General features: G+C 41.2%; 1 protein-coding gene across 2 annotated transcripts in view; it reads left to right on the forward strand.

Moving 5' to 3' along the window:
* Positions 1-25,456, forward strand: part of PLXDC2 (plexin domain containing 2) — a 463,255-nt gene that overhangs the window by 328,482 nt on the left and 109,317 nt on the right. For both annotated transcript variants that reach the window (XM_051821437.3, XM_089311513.1), the window contains exons 5-6: positions 6,269-6,391; positions 10,463-10,581. In XM_051821437.3, the coding sequence (XP_051677397.1) occupies positions 6,269-6,391; positions 10,463-10,581 (242 nt within the window). The remainder of the gene's footprint in view (positions 1-6,268; positions 6,392-10,462; positions 10,582-25,456) is intronic.

A 25,456-nucleotide genomic window follows, 5' to 3' on the forward strand; every position in this document is an offset into this window, starting at 1 on the left:
AGATAGTTTTGTTTATTTATTTATGCTTATTTTATTTGAAAGGCAGACAGAGACAGATAGAGAGCTTTTCTCTGCCGCCTTACTTTCCACATGCTTACAACTGCCAGAGGTGGACCAGGCCAATCCAGGACCCTAGAACTCAGTCCAGCACTCCCATGTGGGTTAGAGGGACCCTGCTACTGGAACCATCACCTGCTGCCACTCAGAGTGCACATTAGCAGGAAGCCGGAATTGGAAGCATCACCGGGACTCAAACTCAGCCACTCCTGGGGGAATGCAGGCACCCCAGGCAGCTTCTTTTCTTTTTTTTTTTTTTTTTTTTTTAATTTTTTGACAGGCAGAGTGGACAGTGAGAGAGAGAGATAGAGAGAAAGGTCTTCCATTTGCCATTGGTTCACCCTCCAATGGCCGCCGCGGTCGGTGTGCTGCGGCCGGTGCACCGCGCTGATCTGAAGCCAGGAGCCAGGTGCTTCTCCTGGTCTCCCATGGGGTGCAGGGCCCAAGTACTTGGGCCATCCTCCACTGCACTCCCGGGCCACAGCAGAGAGCTGGCCTGGAAGAGGGGCAACCGGGACAGAATCCGGCACCCCGACCGGGACTAGAACCCCGTGTGCCGGCGCCACAAGGCAAAGGATTAGCCTAGTGAGCTGCGGCGCCGGCCCCAGGCAGCTTCTTAACCACCGCACCACACGCAAGCCTCTAAAGTACAACTTTTAAATCATAAAACTAGTATAAATTTGTGATCAGCTAGTATATGTTAGACAGAAAGCGCTCAAAGCACAAAAGCTAGAGGAAATTTACATGATTGGTTCATTTTTTTCAAGTTCTTCAACAGGGTTTTTCCTGTATCAGTTCTTTCAGTCATTACAGTGACCCAGAGATACAGATTAAGCAACTGAGGCACAGGAGGTTAGGTAATTTAGGCACACCACTAGCAAATAATTTGATTCCATCATGAAATAAAGTCCTTCACTGTGTGGCATTCCCCTACCAATTTGTCTAGTTTTGTGGATTGCAGTAGAGGAATCTAATTTAAACCTTTCAAAAATATCTTCCAGTTGAAAATGCGGAGGCTCCTGCAATGCAATAGAAGTAGGAAGATTTGTGGTGACCAGCAGTCTGCTGTAGGATGCAGATGCTAGGACTTTTACACAGGAGGACACCCTTCTCTACTTCCAAGTCCTTTAAGGTGTAAGATCCAGGGAGAGAAGAGAGCACGTGGTCTGGGAACTCCCTCGTGCTGGCATTTTTAATTTGTTTGCGGGGACTGTCACCACCCCTGCACACCGCGAGAGAAGGAAAATAGATTGGCACCTAACTTTCTGTCTTCTGCACCACCTGTAATAGGCGGGACACACGATGAATTCTGAAATACCCTGCGAAAGGACCTGTAAAAATTGGAATCCCAAGACGTGTTCTCCCTGGGTGGCCTTAGGCAAATTACCCAGCCTGCTCAATACTCCATGTAATCAGTGGAAGAGATAATAACACCATTGTTCTTTGCAAAGTCATTGTATGGAAACAATGAAAGGAGTACACAAAAATAATGTAATTGCTGGAGTCCTATTTAGGTACAGGTTAATTTCAGTTATTCTAGTGATATTCTTAGTTACTAAATATGTGACTGTGGTTAATAAATATAAGTGTAGTTAATAAGTATATGACTGAGCAGGATTTATTCATGACACGACCTGTGGAGATAGAATTCCTAAATGCATTGATGAGGTTTATAGATTTAAAAGTAGGTTATTCAAGTGACAAGAGACCACCTGCAGCGACCATCCCCTGGAGATCCTTCAAGGGGTGAGAGCAAAGCTGTTGACTGCATCTGAGCTCAGAACCTGACTCAAGGCTCCCTGGGACAGTAATTACAGCAAAGGGAAAGGCTAGGTGTTAGCTATTATTATGTCAGATTCAAAGAACAAACATGCCTGCTTCTCTTCATTCTTTTAAATAAAGCTATCCCTCCGAGTCCTGAATTATCTGGATAATAACCACTTTTCTGCAAATCTTATGACTAGAGAGATGACTGCTGTATATATTAGAAGCGCATCTGAACTGGGAAGAAATTTTATAATTTAATTTTATGATTAGCTGTTCAGATGACTACAAAGAAGTTGCAGAAAATAATTAATGTAGGTTTCTTAAATTATCCAACAATGTAAAGCACAAGAAAACTGGAATTTTTTTGTTTTGCATAGTGAGGCATGCCCAGGACAGCCAAAGAAGTAAATGAGCAGATGGGACATTGGTGGCTAAGAGTGCCTTTACAGTTTTAGAAAGCTTGTGTCAGGGCCGGCACTGTGACATAATGGGTAAAGCCAATGCCTGCAGTGCTGGCATCCCATATGGGCACCGATTCAAGTCCTGGCTGCTCTACTTCTTATCCAGCTCTCTGCTATGGCCTGGAAAAGCAGTAGAAGATGGCCCAAGTCCTTGGGCCCCTGCACCCATGTGGGAGACCTGGAAGAAGCTCCTGGCTCCTGGCTTCAGATCAGCGCAGCTCCAGCCTTTGCAACCAACTGGGGAGTGAACCAGTGGATGGAAGACCTCTCTACCTCTCCTCTCTTTGTAACCCTGATTTTCATATAAATAAATCTTAAAAAAAAAAACAGTTGGCCAGCGCCGCGGCTCACTAGGCTAATCCTCCGCCTGTGGCGCCGGCACACGGGGTTCTAGTCCCGGTCGGGGCACCGGATTCTGTCCCGGTTGCTCCTCTTACAGGCCAGCTCTCTGCTATGGCCCGGGAGTGCAGTGGAGGATGGCCCAAGTGCTTGGGCCCTGCACCCCATGGGAGACCAGGAGAAGCACCTGGCTCCCGGCTTCGGATCAGCGTGATGCGCCGGCCGTAGCGAGCCGGCCGCGGCAGCCATTGGAGGGTGAACCAACGGCAAAGGAAGACCTTTCTCTCTGTCTCTCTCTCTCACTGTCCACTCTGCCTGTCAAAAAAATAAATAAATAAATAAAAATGAAAAAAGAAAAAAAAAACATTGCTATTAAAAAAAGTTTGTCTCATTAATTTGTGTAGCATTTATTTATTTATGTGTTTATGTATTTATTTAATACTTAATTATATTTCCCTGCTTTCAGTAAGCTTTTAAGGTTTCTATCCTCTCAGTCATCAATCATTGCTAAAACAATATTTTTAAAATTTAGAAACATAAGAAGAAAGGCTTAGAGTCCATTGCTATAGTCAAGAATTTTATTTCTTTGTCATTAAAAATAACCTGTAATGTCAATTGGAATAGTTTTTATCATGGCCAAGAAAAGCAAGTATTTCCTGAATTTGCAAAATTCAACTCATTTTGCAGAGTAACACAGTTTAGTTTTCCTTGGGTTGTGTTTCACATTGATCTGTGGTGGCTTGGTACTAACATTGGCAATAGTAACCTTTGTAGCAGACGCAGTACTGATTGCTAGCTAGCATTGTTTTGTTCATTGTGGTTGCAGCAACTGCAGTAGTCCCAGTAATCATAATTTATTTTAATGTTATAATAATGGAAGACTCAAGAAGTATACAGAGCACTCTTAGTTCCATTCCTGGTTCTATCTTCTGATTTTAGGTTCCTGCTAATGCAGACTCTGGGAGGCAGCAGGGCTGGCTCCAGTAGTTGAGTTCCTGCTGCCTCTTTGGGAGGATGGAGTCCCTGGCTCCTGGCTTCATCCTGACCCAGCCCTAGCCATTGCAAGTGTTTGGGGAGTGAACCAACAAGTGAGATCTCTGTCTCTCTGTCTCTCTATGTCTCTGTTCCTATCACTGTTTCTCTGTCAAATAAATAAATAAAAATTTTAAAAGTACAACTGTGGCTATAGCTTTTGCCTAATAGCAAATTCTTCTGTATTTTTACATCATTATTTGTGAGCAGTTTGAAATTTCACCTTTGAAACTTGGGAAAGCCAGCACCACGGCTCAATAGGCTAATCCTCCACCTTGTGGTTCTAGTCCCGGTCAGGGCGCTGGATTCTGTCCCGGTTGCCCCTCTTCCAGGCCAGCTTTCTGCTGTGGCCAGGGAGTGCAGTGGAGGATGGCCCAAGTACTTGGGCCCTGCACCCCATGGGAGACCAGGAGAAGCACCTGGCTCCTGGCTTCGGATCAGCGTGGTGCGCCGGCCGCGGTGGCCATTGGAGGGTGAACCAACGGCAAAAGGAAGACCTTTCTCTCTGTCTCTCTCTCTCACTGTCCACTCTGCCTGTCAAAAAAAGAAACTTGGGAAATGGTAGGTCTGGAAAATATTTTTTGATTAATGAATTCAGTAGATAATGGTTCCTGTAGCCTGAAAACTGAGTTTTTGCTTCCTTTTGTTTTGCCAAATCAATGTAAGGAACACTGAGGGACAAGTATATGTAGTAATCATTAAGTACTAACAGTAAGAATTAAGTGTCTGAAATCGTTGAGTCGATGTTCATGTATTTTTCAACTCTGTATTTCTAGGAATTGCTGCTGCTTTTGTTACAAAATTGTTTTGGAGAATGAATTTTGCATTGGTTTAAAATTTTCTTTAGGCCTTAAATTATTGCTCTCTGAACTCTATGCATTTTCTTCTGTTAGTATATGGAGAACTGTTAGTGAGAGAACTGCCTGGAGCTACTGACTTTGTCTGAAAAAACACTTTCAGAGCATAAATCATTTCCTTAAAAGAGCTGAAGGATAGAACTTCTGTATCTACTTTACTGATGAAATTATAAATTCATGCTGGTGGAGATAAGAGAAAAAATGCATGATAGATCCTGAAAAACAGTTACTCTGCATGTTTATCATTTTAAGGTTATGGTATTGGACGTTGAGCTTTAACAGTGTGATTCTGAAGCTTAGAGAGAAATATAATCAATTATCATATTACCTTAATGGCTTTCAGTTTCTGTTTCAGTGTGTAGCTTTTAAAAAGATTTTTTTTAATCTTGCATATTTTATTTTATTCTCGTGAAAACAGAAAAAAATCTATTGTACCCTCAGTTTGAATTTCATTTTGTAATATTGTATGTGTATGTGGATTTGGGGTATTTATCCTTCTTTTTTAAAGGTTTATTTTTATTTATTTGAAAGACAGAGTTATAGAGAGAGGTAGAGACAGAGCGAGAGTCTTCCATCCGCTGGTTCACTCCCCAGTTGGCCACAATGGCAGGAGCTGTGCCAATCCAAAGCCAGGATCCAGGAGCTTCTTCCCGGTCTCCTATACTGGTGCAGGGTCCCAAGGACTTGGGCCATCTTATACTGCTATCCCAGGCCATAGCAGAGAGCTGGATAAGAAGTGGAGCAGCCGGGTCTTGAACTGGCATCCATATGGGATGCGGGCACTTCAGGCCAGGGCCTTAACCCGCTGTGCCACAGCGCCAGCCCCTGGGTATTTATTCTTAATGATGCATTACTTAGATTGGTATTAAAATCAGTTAGTATTCTCTGAGCTGACTTTCCTTTCAGGCAGCTAGAGACTTTGCAGGCAAGAAGCCAGCATAGGATTAACAATTCATGATGGGTAATCTACAGAGTAAATAAACCTGGTGTGAATAATTGAGAGTGGGTTAAAGTTGCAACATAGGAGCTATTGAAAGTTAATTCAGAGCCACTGGACATCTTCCATAGTAAATTCTCTGTCATCATCCAACTGCTAGAACAGACTGGCAGAGGTAACTTCCTACACAGAGGCATGTGTGCGTTGCTAATGTGCTTTACCACCTCACCAGCAACCATAGAGACTGTCTGTCTAGTAGGGTGCTAGTACATAAAAGCTTCAGCAAACTGAGAAATGTGAAAGCTTTGCCAGAAATGTCTACTCCTCATTCAGGGTCCAAGAAAGAAAGGATCCAGACATTTTCTGCTCCTTAGCATGTGCAGTTTCTCAGGTATCCTTTGCTGAGATTGCCCTTTAAGAAAAGCCAAATAAACAGGATGAAAATGAAGTCACGTGTAACCAGGATTTGCGTGTTAGGTGGCGTTACAATAATAATGAATCATTAATAACAAGTTCAATATTTGGATTACTTGTAATACTATATGAGCATTATTTTCAACCCAGTACTCTCTTCCAGATGATAGCTTCTCCAAACTGTACTTATTAGATACGGGTTTACCAGTCTTCAGTACACTGCCTGATCATGTGAGGATCTGTTGCTTGACCTAGACCCAGTGTTGTTAATCAGATTTTCAGACGTGTTTCTTTTTTATAGCTACTATATCTTATTTTCAAAATATAACTGCAGTTGAGTTAGAAATATTTTAATTATAATTTTAACTATTTTTTCTTATATATTTCTATTTGTCTAACTACAGGTTTCATATACACTGGAGAAGTTGTACATCGAATGCTAACAGCCACACAGTATATAGCACCTTTAATGGCAAATTTCGATCCCAGTGTGTCCAGAAATTCAACAGTCAGGTATTTTGATAATGGTAGGTATTGATTGGTTGTATTTTGCTGAATGTATACTTTTAAGCATCAGGTTCACCTTATGTCTTGTAAATGTGTGTGGTTTTTGTAAGCAACTGCTTGATGGCAAATGCTCTGAGGTGACCAATGATGTGCAGTCAGTTACCTTAGGACATGGAGTAAGGGAGAGTTCAAATGTCAGTCACTTATTCATGCATTGTTTTCACTCAGCAAGTGTTTATTAATACCTCTTATTATATACTATAATAATAAATAATGTACAAATACATCAAACAAAGCAAATATATTTATCGGATGATTTTTACAAAAGTCTTTTCCATATTGAAGATCCAAATAAGAATAATTTTGCCAATTCTGATCTTTAAGTAGAGGCAAGTGACATAATATATTGATATTATACTTTCAAAACATGAACTCTGTGCATCCATAAGATGACGCATCCTTTCTTAAAAATACATTTGGGGCATAGGGCAGACATTGTGGCACAGCAGGTTAAACCAGCACTTGGGAAACATTCATCCCATTTCAGAATGCCTGGTTCGAGTCCTAACTACTTTGGATCTGCTTTGGATCTGGATTCCTACTAATACATTTGGGAGGCAGTAGATGATGGCCCAAGTACTTGAGTTTCTGCCTCCCATGTGGGAGACCCCGATCCAATTCTTGGCTCTTGACTTCAGGTTGGCGTAGCCTGAAATGTTGTAGATTTTCCAATGGATGGAAAAATCTGTTCCCCACTCTCTGTCACTGTAACTTTCAAATAAATAAATGTCATGTATATGTATGTGTGTGTGTGTATTAATGTATGTCATATGTAATACATAGTGGGTAATTAAAGTACACATGAGAAAATTAAATTTCCTAGATTTTAAAATATGAAATAGAGATTGTTAAGCTTTATCAAATATACTGACAGTAATGTATCCTTCCTATTTCTTTTGAGTACATATAAAATAGAGAAAACCTAGAATGTATCATTTAGTACTATTAAACTCTAAAGAAGAAATTCAGAGTCTTAAATAAATTTCATCTCTGTGTCTTATTTAAAGCTGTAACGGGTACAGAAAAGAAATTATGAAGAAGAGTTTGCTTTGGAAAAATTAATTCAAGATAATTTTCTCTTTTTACTACAAAAATAGTGTTTATTTGCTCAAATGACAATTTGGTCTCTGAAAATAATGGAAATATTTGAGGTGAACAAAGTTATTTCTACTCTTTTGTTATTTCTGATGATCATGGAAGAAATTTACTAATGGGTGGTATAAATGTGATCGTGGCAGGTGCCTTAGGGAAATACAGTTATTTTGCTAAAAGCAACCTTCCAACAAGTGTGAGGAAGATGCTTCAGAGATCAAAAAAGCCAGGAAGAAGAAAACTCAAGACTGTTAGACATACACCTCGGGAAACATACCTCAGACTACTTCAGTAACACCGAAGTGTTGTCCAATGTGAACTAATGCATTGTTAGATTTCTATTATTTTTAAAATGATATTTTTATCCTCACATTATTTTAACTTAGGAGATGCTAACACCCAAGGAGGTACAAATAGGTTGTAATTATACTGTAGTCAGAACCATATCCAGCTTACCCAAAGTCTATTGTGTGAACTCCATGTACAATTATTCTAGTTATCTACTGCAAGTAATGAAAAAATGATTTGAATGAAAATTGATTACTTTTCAAACTCTGTCACCTACTAGGTGCTGTCAAGGATGTCCACTCATGAGCAAAGTATTCCAGTGACCATGTTTTATATTATTAGCATCAAAATCATTAAGCGTATGAAATAATTCCCTCCCCTCATATACCCTCTCATGTGCTTTGCTCCTAGATAGCTCTAAATTTTGAATCTGAATTTTACTTTTATTTGAATGATTATTACAGATGACGACTCTAACTGGACTCTAAATTGTTCAAGGACCATGACTATTTCTTAGAAATCATTTTATCTCCAGTGTCTGGCATAGGTACTTAAGCAGTAGATCCTCAATAAATATTCACTGAATGAGTAAGTGAAAAAATTGAATAGGTAAGCTAAGTTTTTACCTCTGAGAATTATAAAAATATTAATACTAAAGAATTAATTTTTTAGCTTGTTGAGTTATCTTCTATGTAATGGCCAGTGGGAATATTGAGTTCCATCAATATGATAATGAAAGTTGAGTTACTGTATTTTATTAAATGAATGAATTGATTGTAAACATTATAAAGTCTCACAGAAATTTATTTTATATCGGAGAAACTTGCTGATATATTTTCAACATTGTTTGCTTAGGAATATTGACAGAATGCTGTAAGGATAGAAACTCAGCATTTTAGGAAAGTAAAACTTCTTCAGAGGAGACAGAAACAAGTTAGAAAATTATTTGTAAGAAAATATTTCTATAAGAATGAACATTCCAGGAGCCAGCATGTGGCACAGCAGGTTAAACTTCTGCTTGCCATGCCGGATTCCATATTGGAGCACCAGTTTGAGTCCTGGATACTCAGCCTCCAATCCAGCTCCCTGCTATTGTAGCTGGAGAAATAGTGAATGAAGACTCAAGTGCTTGGGCCCCTCCCACCCATGTGGGAGACCAGGAAGGAGTTCCTGGTTCTTGGCTTTAGCCTGGCCCATACCAGGCCATTTGGGGAATAAACCAGCAGAAGGAAGATCTTTTTCTCTTTGTCTCTTCCCCTCTCTTCCTTTCTCTCTGTAATTCTGCCTTTCAAATAAATAAAAAAATAAATAAATCTTTTTAAAATAAAATTAAAAAATAAATTAAGTCACACCTGATTTAAAAAAATTTTTTTGACAGGCAGAGTTAGACAGAGACAGAGAGAAAGGTCTTCCTTCCATTGGTTCACCCCCCAAATGGCCACTACGGCTGGCACACAGCGCCTATCCAAAGCCAGGAGCCTGGCGATTCCTCTTGGTCTCTGATGCGGGTGCAGGGCCCAAAGACTTGGGCCATCCTCCACCGTCTTCCCGGGCCACAGCAGAGAGCTGGATTGGAAGAGGAGCAACAGGGACAGAATCCGGCGCCCCAACCGGAACTAGAACCCGGGGTGCTGGCACTGCAGGCGGAGGATTAGCCTAGTGAACCGTGGCACTGACCCTGATTTTAAAAATTATATGATGCTTCAAAATGTTACAGCTAGCCTGGGTGATTGCTTCCATCTAAGTCAGTCATAGAACACTAATGCACAAAATATGGAAAAGTTGTGAAAGTACAAGTTTACTAGGAAAATGATTTGCTCATGGAGAGCGAATAATACTGTATAATTCTTAGGAATAATCAATAAGCTAATCAATCATACAATCAGAAATTATGGCATTGTAGTGACCTTAGCTCTAGTTCATGCTGTTTGTGTTCTTATTCTGGAGATGTAAAAATTGGTATCCATGGTCTTCTCTTCACTGTATGTTTTCCTACATCACACTCGTCCAAGGAAAATGCCTTCCTGGTTATATAACTGAATTATTCTTCGTGCTAGATACTACCTAGAGAGCAATATCTATTTCTTTTTTATTTTATTTGAGAAGCAGAGAAACAGAGAGAGGCAAACAGACAGAAATCTTCCATCCACTGGTTCACTCCCCAAATATTCACAACAGCCAGGGCTGGGCCAGGGTTAAAAGAATGTGTTCAGTGTGAAAAAACTCTGAGTGTTAAGTATAGAAAAGACATTTTCTTGGTCTTTTAAAAATCTTTCTTTCTCTCCCAGCATTTGTCAAAAGTATTTGAAGTTCATTCAGTCCACTCGGGCTACATTTTGAAACCAGTTCATGGAAATTTGAGCAGACAGTATCATTAACATTAGTGCAATTCCTTAGGCAAAATTCCCCCACACTGGGTTGGCTCAGTGTTAACCCTCAGTAAGAGATTAGATTTTTACCAGATATTTAGATGATACTCAATCCTTTTATTAACAAAGAAATCCTAAGTGCTCTTTCAGTCACAGAATTCCATTTAGCCACAGAAAGCAGAAAAGAACAACTGCTGGATTTGAAGGCCAGATCCATGTTTTTGTGAATGCTCTCCCCCGCAATGACTCATGTATTTTCTGCTTTTTTCAATGGTCTTTTAGGCACAGCACTTGTTGTCCAGTGGGACCATGTACATCTCCAGGATAATTACAACCTGGGAAGCTTCACGTTCCAGGCAACCCTTCTCATGGACGGACGCATCATCTTTGGATACAAAGAAGTAGGTGGTGTGTTAGTGATCATTTCCCTCCACCTTGACCCTGACCGCTGCCCTTTTATTCAAGTGTCAAGAATGAGATAATTTAGTTGTGAACCTCTAATTATTTTCTCATCTCTTGGTTTCTTTTGCTTAATAATAAAAAAAAAGTTTCCTTTTTAATCTTCTGGATAACACTGATTAGTAATTCTTTGAGTTTGCTTTTGGTTTTATATTTTGCTATTATTGGCATAACCTATGAATTCCTTGAAATTATTGAATGATTGTTTTTTGGTGGTGTTAACAGTGTTTTTTCTAAGAAAAAAAGTGTTTGACCTGGAGGGATTTTTCTTCATTTACATTTAAACATCTATATTTGTATTTCTTTGGTTTGTTTGCTTTTTGCCTTGTTGATTTCTTGACTTTTTTTGGTTATAATTCCAGAAGCAGTAGTGAACATGAAAGCTGTTGTAGTTCAGTGACCAGTACCAAAAGAGTTGTAGGACAGCTGAGCCCATAACCCCTTTGCCTGATGCTTCCTGAAACCTGGGAGGAAAGAGTAATTAGAGACCTAAGTGAGAAAAAGAACAAGGACATTTAAACTTAAGGTTGTTGCATTTTAACAAATAGACCAAAAAATGAATATTTACTAAATGGTAGCCTCAAATTTACAGACCATTTAGAGTAGGATAATAGCATGGTTGATTTCAAATTCTTCCAACAATGTAATTAAGATCTATTAGGCCGGCGCCGCGGCTCACTAGGCTAATCCTCCGCCTTGCGGCGCCGGCACACCAGGTTCTAGTCCCGGTCGGGGCGCCGGATTCTGTCCCGGTTGCCCCTCTTCCAGGCCAGCTCTCTGATGTGGCCAGGTAGTACAGTGAAGGATGGCCCAAGTGGTTGTGCCCTGCACCCCATGGGAGACCAGGGGAAGTACCTGGCTCCTGCCATCGGATCAGCGCGGTGCGCCGGCTGCAGTGCACTGGCCGCGGCGGCCATTTGAGGGTGAACCAACGGAAAAAGGAAGACCTTTCTCTCTGTCTCTCTCTCTCACTGTCCACTCTGCCTGTCAAAAAAAAAAAAAATCTATTAGACAGTGAATAAGGAAATAAAATTCCAAGAACCACAGATGTAATATTTTAGGGCAGTCACAAGCAATGTAAATTAATAACTGGCATTATTAACTTGTGAATTAATGGGTGTTTTGAATAATACAGACTTCATATTTTCCCAATTGAGGGATTACTTTTCCCTTAGGAAATGAATCCCCAATTATATAAAAGGATGTCTATAATAAAGAAAGGGTTCACTTTGGTCAAATCTTCTGAAATCTATCCCCACAGGATAAAGAATAGCTACATTTCATTAAGCTTTTAAAAAACCCCATAACCATGTCAGATGCTTGTACTTCTTGAAGGAGATTTTCCACGTGGAATATGTTGTTTCCTTGGGGAATAATGCAAACAGAATATGGGATGTGTCTCGTCCTGTGTTTCTTTACTCAAAGCTGTGTTTTGCAGTCTTGGCCCACAATGTTCTGTCACACTCCCTGGATGTTAAAAGAACATTTCTCAAAACGACTCATTCATTTCTAGTTGTCACTGTAGTCTCGTGTGTTGCTGGCCCTGCACAGTACCGCCTTTGGAATGTTAGCTTATAACGGTTTCAACCAACAGTGGTAAAGTGTCTGGAAAGATCAAGCTCAGGAAGTTTAAAGTCTCAGATCTCACTAACTGTAGGCTTTGTCAAAACAGATGTTTGTGTTCTTGTGGTCTTTTTCCCTAGTCTTTATTATCAAAATCGCTGTCTTCATTTCTACGGTTCTCAAGGGATGTCTCACATTGCAGAGAAACAATTGTTCCTGTTTTCCCTGAGTCTTTGGTTGGTACTTTTTAATATTTTTGTTTTTCTTAATTCTATAAAAATTTTCTATTATGATTTTCCTCTTTTATTAAGGGAAATATTAAGTTGACAGGCAATTTTAATGCTGCCTGAATATTCTTAGACTAATGTTGAACATCTTCTCTCTGTCCTCAAAAAGGTCATTCTTTATTCCTTGCCTCCTCTCCTTTCTGTCTTTTAAAAAAATTTATTTTATTATTTTCGTGTCTACTTGAAAGGCACAGCAACAGAAAGACAGAGAGATCTTCCATCTGCTGGTTCACTCCCCAAACGCCCACAACAGCTAGGGCTGAAATCAGGACAAGGAACTCCATGCTGGTCTTCTACACGGGCAGCAGGGACCCAAGATATTGAGCCCATCATCCCCTGCCTCAAGGCTGCATGAGCAAGCAGTGAAAGGGCCAGGACTCAAACCTGCATTCTCACATGGGATCTAGGTGTCCAAAGCATTGGCGTAACTAGCTACATCCCAATGCCCACTCATCTTGTTCTGTTTGGAAAGTGATCTCCTCTTTCCTTTTCTACCTTTTTTCCCTTGATAATGATTATACATGTTATTTTGCTGATACAAATTTCTGTTTGTGAAAATGTCCTAAGTAAGAGTTCCTTTGCTTTGAGACTGAGAACTAAATATTCCTGGCACCTCGAGAAACATATTTATAACTGCCTGGTAGCATAAAGCAGTAGTCTGCATAATACATTATCCTTCACAAAGTACTTTTGCATATATTAGTGGTGTTTAAATCTTCAACAGTCTTCCGCATTGGCAATATTCTTAGCAGTTCACAAAAGCATGAGTACACTGAAGATTTTCAATAAATGTTTGTGGTGGCTTAATTATAGAATTAGATCATACATGATGATCCCTATTTCATAGCTCAGCAGGCTGAGTCAGAGAGATTAAATGGCATGCTTGGGGGTATAGAGCTAGTCAAGCACAAATTTTGGACTAAGAACCTTCATTTGGTGATCCCAAAGCATTTCACACTTTTTTTTTTCTTTCCCAACCAAGTTATAGATAACAATTCACTGATCTGTTTCATTTTTTTTTTCAGCAAATCCTTGTGAATATTTACTGTTTAATGACCTCTTTTAGCTTCATCAAATTAATTACACAAATGCAGGTGTAGTCAGGAAAATATTCATAGTTAACATCATAAGCAAAGTATAAGAATTTAATGCAAGAAGTGAAACTTTACGTTCCTATCCAGACGAAACAGAACTAAGTTGTTACTAGAACATTAAGTGTGGCTCCTTCCTGAGTTCTTCTATAACGGTAGCGCCAGCTTGTTTGATGTGAATAAAAAAAAAAAAAAAAAAAACTCTTACCCCAAACCCACCAACATGGGAAATAATTAAATTATAGATTAAACTTAGCAATGCATTGAATCCGTTGGCACAGATTTCATTTTCATTGCCCTCATCTGATTTATTAGCATATTTTATTGCTTTTCTCTTAGTAACTCTTGCTGTGCCAATTGCCCCCTGCTAACTACTCGAAGGGCCTCGAGTCCTGTTACACTCTGTATATGGTCTTTTCTCCAATAATGTAATTTTTCATAGTACAAACTAGATCAAGAAAAATCAGTACATTAGAAGAAAGCCCTTTGCACTTCTCAAGCAGTCCTTCTTGTGATGGGATTGAGGTGGGGAAGTTCTCCAGCTGCTTAAGCCAAGAATGGATTCACATGTGTTGCAGCAGCGATATTTTTCAGCAGGATCCAGCAGTTCTCATAAGGCTGAGAGCAACGGTGGAGGCTTAAATTTCCTTAAAGAATTAAGTTATATTTCCTGAGGTTATACCTCTGTATAATTCTACTAGATATTTGAAATTCTTTTTTAAGTTATAGGCCCTTTTTATTACAGCTATTTATTTGTTAGGATTGAAAATATAGTTTACTTAGGATGAAATAAAGGTAGAGAAAGAAAAAAATGTTTTTTAATTTTCTCTTAATTTTCCAACTGTTCACTTTAATGGATTTTTAAATTTTAGTGTAGCCATTTGTTTCTTTTATTAATTAAGTTATGGATTTAATTGCCTGATGAAATTAGCCAATTTTTTTTCATTTACTTGCTTGACCATACTAATAACAGCTTTTTAAAAAGCTGTTGGCTAGAAACTCTAATTTCTAGAATTTCCTGTGAGTCTGTTCCATTTTCTTTTTTAAAGTTTATTTTGTGTATTTCAAAGGCAAAGTTGCAGAGAGCGAGGGAGAGACAGAGATAAAGAGATCTTCCATCGGCTGGTTCACTCCCCAGATGGCTGCAACTGGGCTGGGCCAGGCCAAAGCCAGGAGCCTGGGACTCCATCCGGGTCTCTCATGTGGGTAGCAGGGTCCCAACTACTTGGGCCATCTTTTACTGCTTTCCCAGGTTCATTAGCAAGGAGCTGGATTGGAAGCAAAACAACCAGGACCCAATCAGCACTCTGATATGGGCTTCCACCATTGCAGACAGCAACTTAACCCTCTGTGTCACCACACCGGCCCCCTGTGAGTCTATTTCTATTATCTAGTTTTTGTTTTTGTTTTTGTTTTTCTTCTCTAGGTTTTCATTCATTGGTCATCTCTTCTTACATGCTAGGTAATTTTGATCAAATGCTTGACATTGTTTACAAGTTACTAGAGAAATCCTCTGAGGTTGTAGATATGTTTTCTTCCTCTGAAGAGAGCTTACTTTCTTGGTTTAGCATCTGGGATGGAACATACAACTTTAATACTGTGTGGGGCTAAGCTCAGAGTTCCACATCAGTCCTTGTCAAGACTGATAAATTTCTGATTAGCCCCAGCTCTTGCAGGGTGAGCTTTCAGGGATCTCCACTGAAGACCTGGGTACTTCCATGGACCCTCAGCCTTCATATCTCTGAATGCCTATATTTTTCTTCAGCTGGGTGAGACAGCCCCAAGTTCTAGTCACCTTCTCTGTCTCTAACCCTCATTTATGCATTGGCAGGTGCCTCAGTGGTTTCATGTCCGTGATCCCCTTCCTCTGGGATCTTTGCTTTTTTGAGTTCTTGCTGTTTGATAACCACCTAATACCTTCAATGGGTGCTTTTCAGATTTGATCCAGCTTTCTTGCTTGATTTTATGTCTTTGAAAGGCAGAGCAAGACACAGACAGACAGACACATACAGACAGTGATCTTCCTCCACTGTTTGACCTCCCAAATGCTTGCAACAGCCAGAGCTGAGCCAGGCCAGAATCAGAAGTGCAGAACTCCATCTGAATCTCCCACATGGGCTGCAGGGACCCAAACACTTGTGACATCACCCCAGGGTGTACAGTAGCAAGAACCTGAATTGGAAGCAGAGGCAGGACAGGAACTCATGCACTCTGACAAGGCATGCAAAAAGTGCCAAGCAGTAGCTTTACTGTTGTGTTACAAGGCCCACCCCAACACCCCCCAGTTCACTTTAAATAACAGCTTCCATGTGTGATACAGCAGTGCCATTTATTAAGCTCTGCGTGTACACCAAGTTTCTCTCATAATACTCACAAAAACCAATAGGTAGCTACTTGTCATTTACAGAGAAAGAACCTGAAACACTCAGAGAGGTTAAGTAATTTTCTCACAATTGTGGAATAAACAATCAGCCCAGGGAATACGACTCGGCAGCCCACAGGCCTGAGCCCTGCCAGCTTGTGTCCCGCCCTCTTCCTTTGCAGCCTGGCTGAGCTGATCCGTGCTCCTTCCATGGCCTCCAGGGCCTTCTCTGATGACTCACTCTCTGAGAAGGTGGTTTGCCTTTCCCCAGCATTTATCTGATTAATTCATTATGTTTTATGAAAACAAGAACTTGGGAAAATCGAAATGCCCTTTCCTATATTGTTAATAAGTAGCGCTGACCCTAGAACCTGTATTCTTCATTTTATGCTGCTATTGAGTGGTCATGATTCTTTGCTGGATTACAATACAGAGGGACCTGAAATTTCTATTGCTACTCTAAAATGGAAAGTACCTGTTGTCAAAAAATATTTCTTCCCCAAAATATTAGAGTTCTGATATTATATATCCTCATCCCTCCTAGCATACCATCAGTTTTAGAGTCTGAATTACCTCTCTCTTCTTTCAACTCTTTTCCAATATAATTTGAACTTTTTGTTGCTCTAGATATGAATTTGGAAAAGATGGGTTTATTTTGCACCTATTGCAAACCTGATAATTTTTCTTTCACCAGCTGTTGTGAGGGACAAGAATAGTTACTGGATTAGGACAACCTAAAAAAAAATTAATAAAGTCAGGTTACCCTACCAGATGGCGATAGGACAGAAATCATAGAAAATGCATGCCAGGCCTGGAAGTATGCCTATTTTATCCATTTTCTTGGTTGAATAACTTACTGTCTCCTTCAGCAGCAAATTTTAGGGAGGTCAGTATAGAAGAACTTCACTGTTTATTAAGTAAAATCACTTTTTAATCTATCTGCCATTTCAGTATTTAAACTTAATGTTCCTTAGTGTAACATTTACTGCTCCTGTGGAAGAGTGTAGAGTTAATAAACTGCCATTACCAATTAGTTGTAGGTTTCAGTGGGGCCTTGCTGCATTTTTTGAATTTCTTTAATGACCATCTCTCTTATTTAAACTGTAATGACCCTTCATTCATGCTTATCAGCCTGAATGTGTTAAAAGATAAACAGTTGCTGAACTTGTATAATTTATTGGGGGAAAAATTCAAGAAAGAGAAGGCCAAAAAGAAGGCATAGTTGAGTACCACCATTTAGGGATAGAATAACTGACCTTTATTTTTTTAAGATTTATTTATTTGAAAGGCAGAGTTACAGAGAGAGAGGGAGAGGGAGAGGAAGAGAGGGAGAGAGAGAGAGAGAGAGATCTTCCATTTGCTGGTTCACTACCCAAATGGCCACAATAACCAGAGCTGGCCCGATCCAAAGCCAGGAGCTTCTTCCAGGTCTCTTACATGGGTGCCGGGGCCCAGAGACTTGGGCCATCTTCTGCTGCTTTCCCAGGTGCATTAGCAGAGAGCTGAATTGGAAGTAGAGCAGCCTGGACTCGAACTGGTGCCCATCCATGGGATACCGGTGCCACAGACTGTGGCTTTACCCATACGGCCCCGGTAACTTGCCTTTTTGTGGTTACTGCTGTCTACTGAGTAAGAATGTATGACATGTGACTGTAATATATATAACCAAGAAACTTTATAAATGTATGAGTAATAAATTATATGTGTGATATAATGATATATGTTTTAATATAATACATGATAATATAATGATATACAAAGGTGCTTCAAAAGGTTCATGGAATAATATAATTAATATAAAAGTTTATTTCAAGGATCCTTCAGAGGAGTTCAGAAAATTATGGAATGAAGAGATAAATTGGTACAAAAAAATTTAAAATCTCTGCCTAATTTTTTGTACACATATTCCAGGGGCTTTTTGAAGATGCCTTGGCTATAAGGCTGAGCAAACCCAGGTGCATTAAAATACACTTTAGAACTCTTAGAGGTTCAGCACAGTAATTAAGATGTCCCTCGGGATGCCTGCATCTCATATGGGAGTCTTCAAGTTGGAGTCCCAGCTCTTCTTCCAACTCAGCTTTCTACTAATGCAACCCTGGAGGTAGCAAGTGATGATCCCTGAGTCCCTGCCACCCATGTGGGAGATCTGGATGGAGTTCTTAGCACCTGGTTTTGGCCTGGCTTCGCCCAGGGTGTTGCAGATATTTGGGGAGTGAACCAGTATATGCTCGTTTTCTCTCTCTTTCTCTCTCTCAGTGTGCACACAGAGGATTTTATCATAATATAGGAAGTATTAAAATTTTATCTATTTTTAGGATTTGTGAATGGAATTTACTTTTTTGTTTACCTTATGTATAAAAACTCCCAATGTTGCAATTTTTCACTTGCTTTCCATGGTGTAAAAAAAAAAAATCACATATTGAATGGTGTTCCCTTAATACTGCAATAACAAATAAGGTGAGTCAAGATAAGTAAGTTATAGCGTAGAATAATCAGTACCTTGAGGAAACAATTTAGAAGCAGGAAATTCTAAAATGACTTTCCCAGTGTTGGCCCCAATACTTGCTGGCTGCAGTCCTTGGGCAGTTGTGACCTCGCTGGCTGCCTTTGTATCTCATTTTCTTTGCAGATGTCACCTTTATCTCAAATGTGACATTGAGAGGTTTATCTCGAAGGTTGAGTTCTCTTGCCCATATCAGGCCATACCCCTGCCCTGATGTTCCATCGCCCAAGAATGCCTTTGTCTGTCCAGTTAAGGGCCTGATACATTCCATGTGTCTCCCCAAAACCCAGGGTGTTGCGTTCCCTTAATCTCCTTTCTTTCCCCAAGGCCCCCTTTCTAGCTGTTGCCCCAGATAAAATCCTCAGGGCAGTCTTGGCAGTCTCCACTCTGGAGCCGAGTTGCACAGCTGCTTCAGGTGGGCCCCTGCTTCACTGCCTGCTTCTGTGTGAAGCTCAAACTCTAGCTTGTCAGTTCACTAGTGAGCAATCTTTAAACCAGACAGCACATGGATTATGCACATGTCTGTGGTGTGTGTGTACGCGCTCATGATTGTAAAATGGATATGTTGGCAACATTTTAATGTTAGAGGATTTCAAATAAAAACATAAATTTGCATTTTTTTTCTAAAGAAATCAGAAGCTTTAGAAGCATTTGGCTTGAATTTCCACATGGCAAAAATTGGCTGGAAGGTTTCTCCAAATATCCTTACTCCAGTTTCTCACCCACCAATTTCTTTTTCTTACCCCAGGCCTACATTAGCTTGTGCAGAGGTGAAGTTTTGAAGCCCCCCGTGAACAGGGGCTGACGTTCTTTATCATCTTCATGCTGTGCTACTGATCTCCTTCCAGATTTTCTGCAGGGTGTGATTGTGGACATGTGGGAAGGAGAACTGTTAGTAATTTATCTTTAGATTATAGCTCAATTATTTATTTGCTTACTTATTCGAAGGGGGTGGGGGGAGTGGAGAGAGCATGAGCCCATCCACTGGTTCAGTCCCCAAATGCCTGCAATGGCTGGACCTGGGCAAGGCCAAAGCTGAAAACTAGGAATTCAATCCATGTTTCCCATGTGGGTGGTAGGAACCTAATCACCTGTTGCCTCCCAGGGTCTGCATTAGCAGAAAGTTGGAATTAGAAACTGGAGCTTAGAATCAAATCCAGGCGCTCTGATGTGAAACACAGGCTTCCTAACCACTAGGCTAACTAACTGCCCCTGTGGCTTAATTTTTGTTTCACACCATCAACTGTACAGTAGCACATGTAAGAGTTCACTAACTATAAGCAATGAGCATATTGAAATTATTGCGCAACTCATTAGCATTATCCAGGAAAGCAAATGGATTTTTATATTATCAAGATTAACTGAAAGCTTTTATTCAAATGTTGTTTGCAGACAACTCTGGATTAATTAATATGTCAAACTGTATGTTATTTTGATAATTATAAAAGAATATAATTTTTTTATTTTGAAAGATTTTATTTATTTGATAAGTAGAGTTACAGAGAGAGGGAGATTCTCCATCCACTGGTTCACTCCCTGGATGGCTGTAATGGCCGTAGCTGTGCCGATCTGAAGCCAGGAGCCAGGAGCTTCCTCTGGGCCTCCCATGTGGGTGCAGGGCCCAAGCACTGAGGCCATCTTCTACGACTACTTTCCTGGGCCATAGCAGAGAGCTGGATTGGAAGGGTAGCAGCCAGGACATGAACCAGCGCCCATGTGGGAAGCTGGTTCCGCAGGTAGAGGCTTAGCCCTCTACACCACAGCACCAGCCCAAGAGCATGGCTTTTAAAACTTAGAATCATGGCTGAGTAACGCAGAAGCCATGTCAGACATTCAAGGAAGATGAAGTGGGAAGTTAAGGACCAAAAGCAGATAAAAGTGGATAGAATAGAAAGCTTTAGGTCTGATGTAGTTTTGTTGTTGTTACATTAAGCTACTAGACACCATATTGCAGATTAGCAAGTGAACAAAAATGAGTTTCGAGTAATTTCCAGTTAAATTCTGATAGGCTTATGATTCACATATTGGAACACACACTATGCAATCAAGCTCTTGCTGAGATCCTGGGCTGCCTATTAGATAGATAGCCGGGTCCATAATGGAAACAAATGAATGTTTTGGCGAAGTTTGCAGGGCTGAACAGAGAGGAGAAGAAAATAAAATTCCATTATCTCTGACTCAAGCATCCTGCTATTAGTTATCTCCCTGTGTTGGAGACAAATGAAAGCTCATGTCCCATGGAATTTTTGTGGGGCCCAGGGTCTGGGAGAAAGATAGCCCAGGGTGGACAAGAGGACAGCTTTTGTCTTCGAATCCTCACCCAAAGGCCAAGCTGCTCTGCCTACTGCCCCCACCACTGCACTGTGCTTACTGCGGATATCATTTCTTGCCTTCATTTTGTGTGTGTACTGCTCCTTCTTTCTGCTTTCATGTTTAATTTACTTCAGTATATCATTTATAGAAACATTTATACCAAGTAATAAGCACATCTGTATCTTATAAAGTGGAACAAAACCTAAAATATCTTTAAAAAAAAGAATGTGTGAAAGCGTCTGGAAGCCCAAGTCGAAGAATATTTCAAGTGGTGTTAATGCTTCTTTTCTACCGATCCTGCAGAATGGATGTAATTGTAAAAACAATTCTCAGAAAGTTATGATTCGATACAAATCACTTAGAAGCCCAGTTCAAATTCAGCTTTGCTGTAATCATAAAAAGGCAACTCTTAACACTTAAAAATAAGTAAGCTACATTTCTTTGAAAAGAAAAACACACAACCTCTACAGTTCAGAATCTTTATTCCTTTAGATTGACTTCCTAATGTTTGCAGATTGGCTGACTGAAGGGACATTTTAAGACTGAATATAAATGTGCGGAAATGATTAAAACAGTAGCTTCCCCCAGTCAGAGTTTTAGGGTTTGGGTACTGTGGCAGCTGCCTTCGCTGTGAATGCATTGATTTGGCTACTCTATTGCCTTGTCAGGAAGGCATCCTCTGTGGACTTGGCATTCATGGCCGTAACGACAGATAGGCTCATCCTGTGCTAGTTTGCCCAGTCCTGGCTGTCATGGTAAAGTAGCTTACACACACATACACACACTCACACAGAGAGAGAGGGAGAGAGAGAGGGAGGAAGAGAGAGAGAGGGAGAGCTTCTCTGATAGTAGTCTACACGTAGTTCATTTTAAAGGTGGCTTTTAACAGTACCCCTAATTCATCTGGATGGTCTAATTGTATAGTGACATGGAATCCTGCAGATGACTCGCTCTCAAAGTCCAATTACTGGGTGGTCTTTGATATGTTAAAGTAAAAAGATTATAGTCCAAGATGGCAGGGGAAGAAAGATAGGACGATCTTAAGTAGAGAGAGGCAGACGTGTTCCTGTGGGAACCCGCCGAGAGAGCCCGCAGGCGCTCATCCTTTCCTGGTGGGTCTTACGTGACGCTGGGCATTGAGTTCAGTTAGCAAAAGCAGGTTTTCTTCAAAACTTGGTATGTAATTGTCTCCTAAAAGGCTTGGGTGGCTTCTAAGAAAATGTAAGGAATCAAACACACAATTTCATTTCCGTTTTTAATTAGGACAAAACACACTGTTTGAGATGCCCTAGGCGCTTACGAACTCTGAAACCTGTTCAAGGAAAGCATTGGAAGCCGGTGGAATTGCCATGAAGTGAGCCTCCTTCCCCAGCCCTTGCTCTCCTGTGCTCTCTGTCTCTGGACCTTCAGTCCTGCTCTCTGAACCTGTGCCAGCTGCTCTCTGCACGCCCAGAGGGCTCTGTGCGTCTGCAGCCATATGCAGGAGCCCACAGCTGTACTGGGGCAGCGCCTAGGGAAGGCACAGCTCCTTCATTCTTGCTGCAAAGGTCAAAGCTGTTTTGGCACCCTCTGCTCCCCTTTCTTCTCCCTCACCTTGCTCAGTCCAGGCATGCCCCAGCAGCACCCACCCGACTTACCCAGAATCCATCCTCTGTCACTCCTGTGGCCTTTACCATGCTAGTGCTACACTGCCCCCTCTTCCCCAGGAACTGTTTCTGCCTTCCCGTGCCCCTATGGTTTGGACCACACAGCAGCCAGTGTGGTCTTCTTCCCATGGAAAAGAATCTTTCTCTGCTACAACCCTCGAAATCTCCCCACACTGTTGTCATAAGATCCAGCATCGCTACCACGGCTTGCAAGCAATGCGTATCCCTTACGATCTGCCCCCACCCCCACACCGTCCATCTCCTTAGATACCCTTCTTCTGCTCCAGACAGGGAAATAGCCTTTTAACCCCTAAAATGCACCAACTAAATTCAATCAGACCCTTTCCATGTGCTCATCCCTCCACCAAGAGCTGTTCTCCAAATATCCACGGCAAGATCTCTTCCTTCAAGTTTTCACCCAAAAGCCACCTTGTCACAATGACCTTCTGTGACCACTCCTAGTAGATATGACCATCTGCTCTTCTTTTAGCCTTAATTTTTTCCTTAGCACTCACCACTTTCTAGCATATTGTGGTTTTTATATTGACCCATTTTAATATCTATCTCCATCCTCTGAAGTGTAAGCTCTACAAGAGTACAGTCTGCTTCTCTGCTACCATTTTGAGGCCTACAATAATAGAGGGACTATGTCCAATTAACTCCTGATGAATGAAGCTAATGAATGAACTGAGCGAGTGAAGGGAAGAATTCTGTCTGATCAAACAGCATGGACAGTGTGTATGCCTTTCAGGGAAAATATGTGTAGCAGACAGTAGTCTTAGAGATTTAGTTTTTTACTCTAGGCTCTCAAATTTATCATAGTAGAAATACTTATGGTAATAGCAGCTTGTCAGACACAGTACTTAGAACTTATTGTCTGATGAATGTGCATATTTTAAAAACGGGCAGCAAAATGAAGACTTCTTCCTACAAATAAGAATTTCAAAGGTCACCTACATTGACCTTCATAGAAGAATGTTCAAGGTATGACAAGGTAATTTTCAGTGCTAGAAAATGCTATAGTATGAGGCTGTTTTGCTTTTGGGTGGATTTTCTTTAGGTTAAGTCAGTCTACCTCTAGGCTTCCTATACATATTGGTCTTAGTATTTGGAATCCATAGACCAATGGAACAACTAGAGAATAAAGGGTATGTAAGAATGAAAAACAAAAGCTTTAGTGCAGAAAAACATTTGCACACGAACATCCCCATCTTTTAAGCTTAACAGTAGAATTAGAAAGATATCTGTCTGATTCCCAAAAAACAAATAGGAATGCTACTTCATTTTTGCAGAACATACCCATGGAGTTTGTATTGGTTGTTCAGTCTTTAACAGAGAATGCATTGCTTGGTATTGCTGTGTAACAAACCACCCCAAAATATAAAAGTGGCTTAAAACAAGTTCACATTTAAAATTGCTTGCAAGCTTCTTAGAGAGCAGCTTGGTGATTCTACTGATCTGGGTTGGACCCTGCTGCTCTCAGATGAGCTGGTTGTTGCCTGGGGGTTGGTTGAGTTCAGCAAGGACAACCTTGCTGGAAAGGAAGCATTCCTCTGTGTGTCTCTCACGTGTCTCCTATAGACCTGCAGGGTTCATTTGCTTGGCAAGGCTGAGGTCCAAGAAGGGAAACGGAAATGTGCAACCACCTGGGGATGGCGCTGTGGGGTAGCAGGTAAAGCTGCCACCTGCAGTGCCGGCATCTCATACAGGCGCTTATTCAAGTCCCTGCTGCTCCACTTCTGATCTAGCTCCCTGCTGGTGCAGCTGGGAAGGCAATGGAAGATGGCCCAAGTGCTTGGCCCCCTGCAGCCACAAGGGAGACCCAGAAGAAGCTCCTGGCTCCTGGCTTCGGATCACCCCAGCTCTAGTCATTGTGGCCATTTGGGGAGTGAACCAGCAGATGAAAGATCTCTCTGTCTCTATCTCTCCCTCTCTCTCTTCTGTAACTCTGCCTTTCAAATAAATAAATGAATCCTAAAAAAAAAAAAAAAAAAAGAGAGAGAGAGAGAGAGAGAAAGAAAGAAAGAGAAAAAAAAAAAAAAAAGAAACGTGCAAGCACTCTATGAAGCCTCGTTTTTGCTTTGCATTTCCTATCGTCTGTTCCCATAGCCTGAACCCAGAGTCAGGGGGAGAACAGCAAGGATAAAAGGTGAGGGGTCTAGGTACAAAGCGACCATAGATGGAGGCCCTCAGTGCCATTGATCTGCCACAGGAAGAAAGCCTGCAGGAGAGGGTAAGGTGTAGACACAAATAGTAAAGGGAGGGAATCAAAGTGATGCAAAGGAAAAAAAAACTTCAAAATGAAAGGCTGGCATTGCGGCAGCCTGTGACACCGGCATCCCATGTGGGCACTGATTCAGGGCCTGGCTGCTCCACTTGTGACCCAGCTCCCTGCTAATGGCCTGGGAAAAGCAACGGAAGATGATCCATGTGTTCAGGCCCCTGTGACTCATGTGGGAGACCTTGAAGAAGCTCCTGGCTCTGGCCTGATCTTCCGCTGGCCTTTGGAACCATCTAGAGAGTGAACCAGCAGGTGCAAGGTCTCCCTCTCTGTAACACTGACTTTCTAAATAAATAAATAGAAATAAATAATTGCCAGCGCCATGGCTCACTAGGCTAATCCTCTGCCTTGCAGCGCCAGCACACCAGGTTCTAGTCCCGGTCAGGGCGCCGGATTCTGTCCCAACCGGTTGCCCCTCTTCCAGGCCAGCTCTCTGCTGTGGCCAGGGAGTGCAGTGAAGGATGGCCCAGGTGCTTGGGCCCTGCACCCCATGGGAGACCAGGATAAGTACCTGGCTCCTGGCTTCAGATCAGCGCGGTGCGCCAGCCGCAGCGGCCATTGGAGGGTGAACCAAGGGCAAAAGGAAGACCTTTCTCTCTGTCTCTCTCACTGTCCACTCTGCCTGTCAAAAAAAAAAGAAGAAGAAGAAGAAGAAAGAAATAAACATCTTTTTTTGAAAAATAGGTAAGGGGCAGAGGTAGGGAAGAAAGAAAGATGTAAAAGGTAAAATGCATGATCTGGAGAGGGGAGAAAGGGAAGAAACAAAAGGTT

The sequence above is a fragment of the Oryctolagus cuniculus genome, chromosome 13, assembly GCF_051225735.1.
Source record: "Oryctolagus cuniculus isolate XC-2025 breed Fujian yellow rabbit chromosome 13, ASM5122573v1, whole genome shotgun sequence".
In the NCBI taxonomy this organism is placed as follows: Eukaryota; Metazoa; Chordata; class Mammalia; order Lagomorpha; family Leporidae; genus Oryctolagus; species Oryctolagus cuniculus.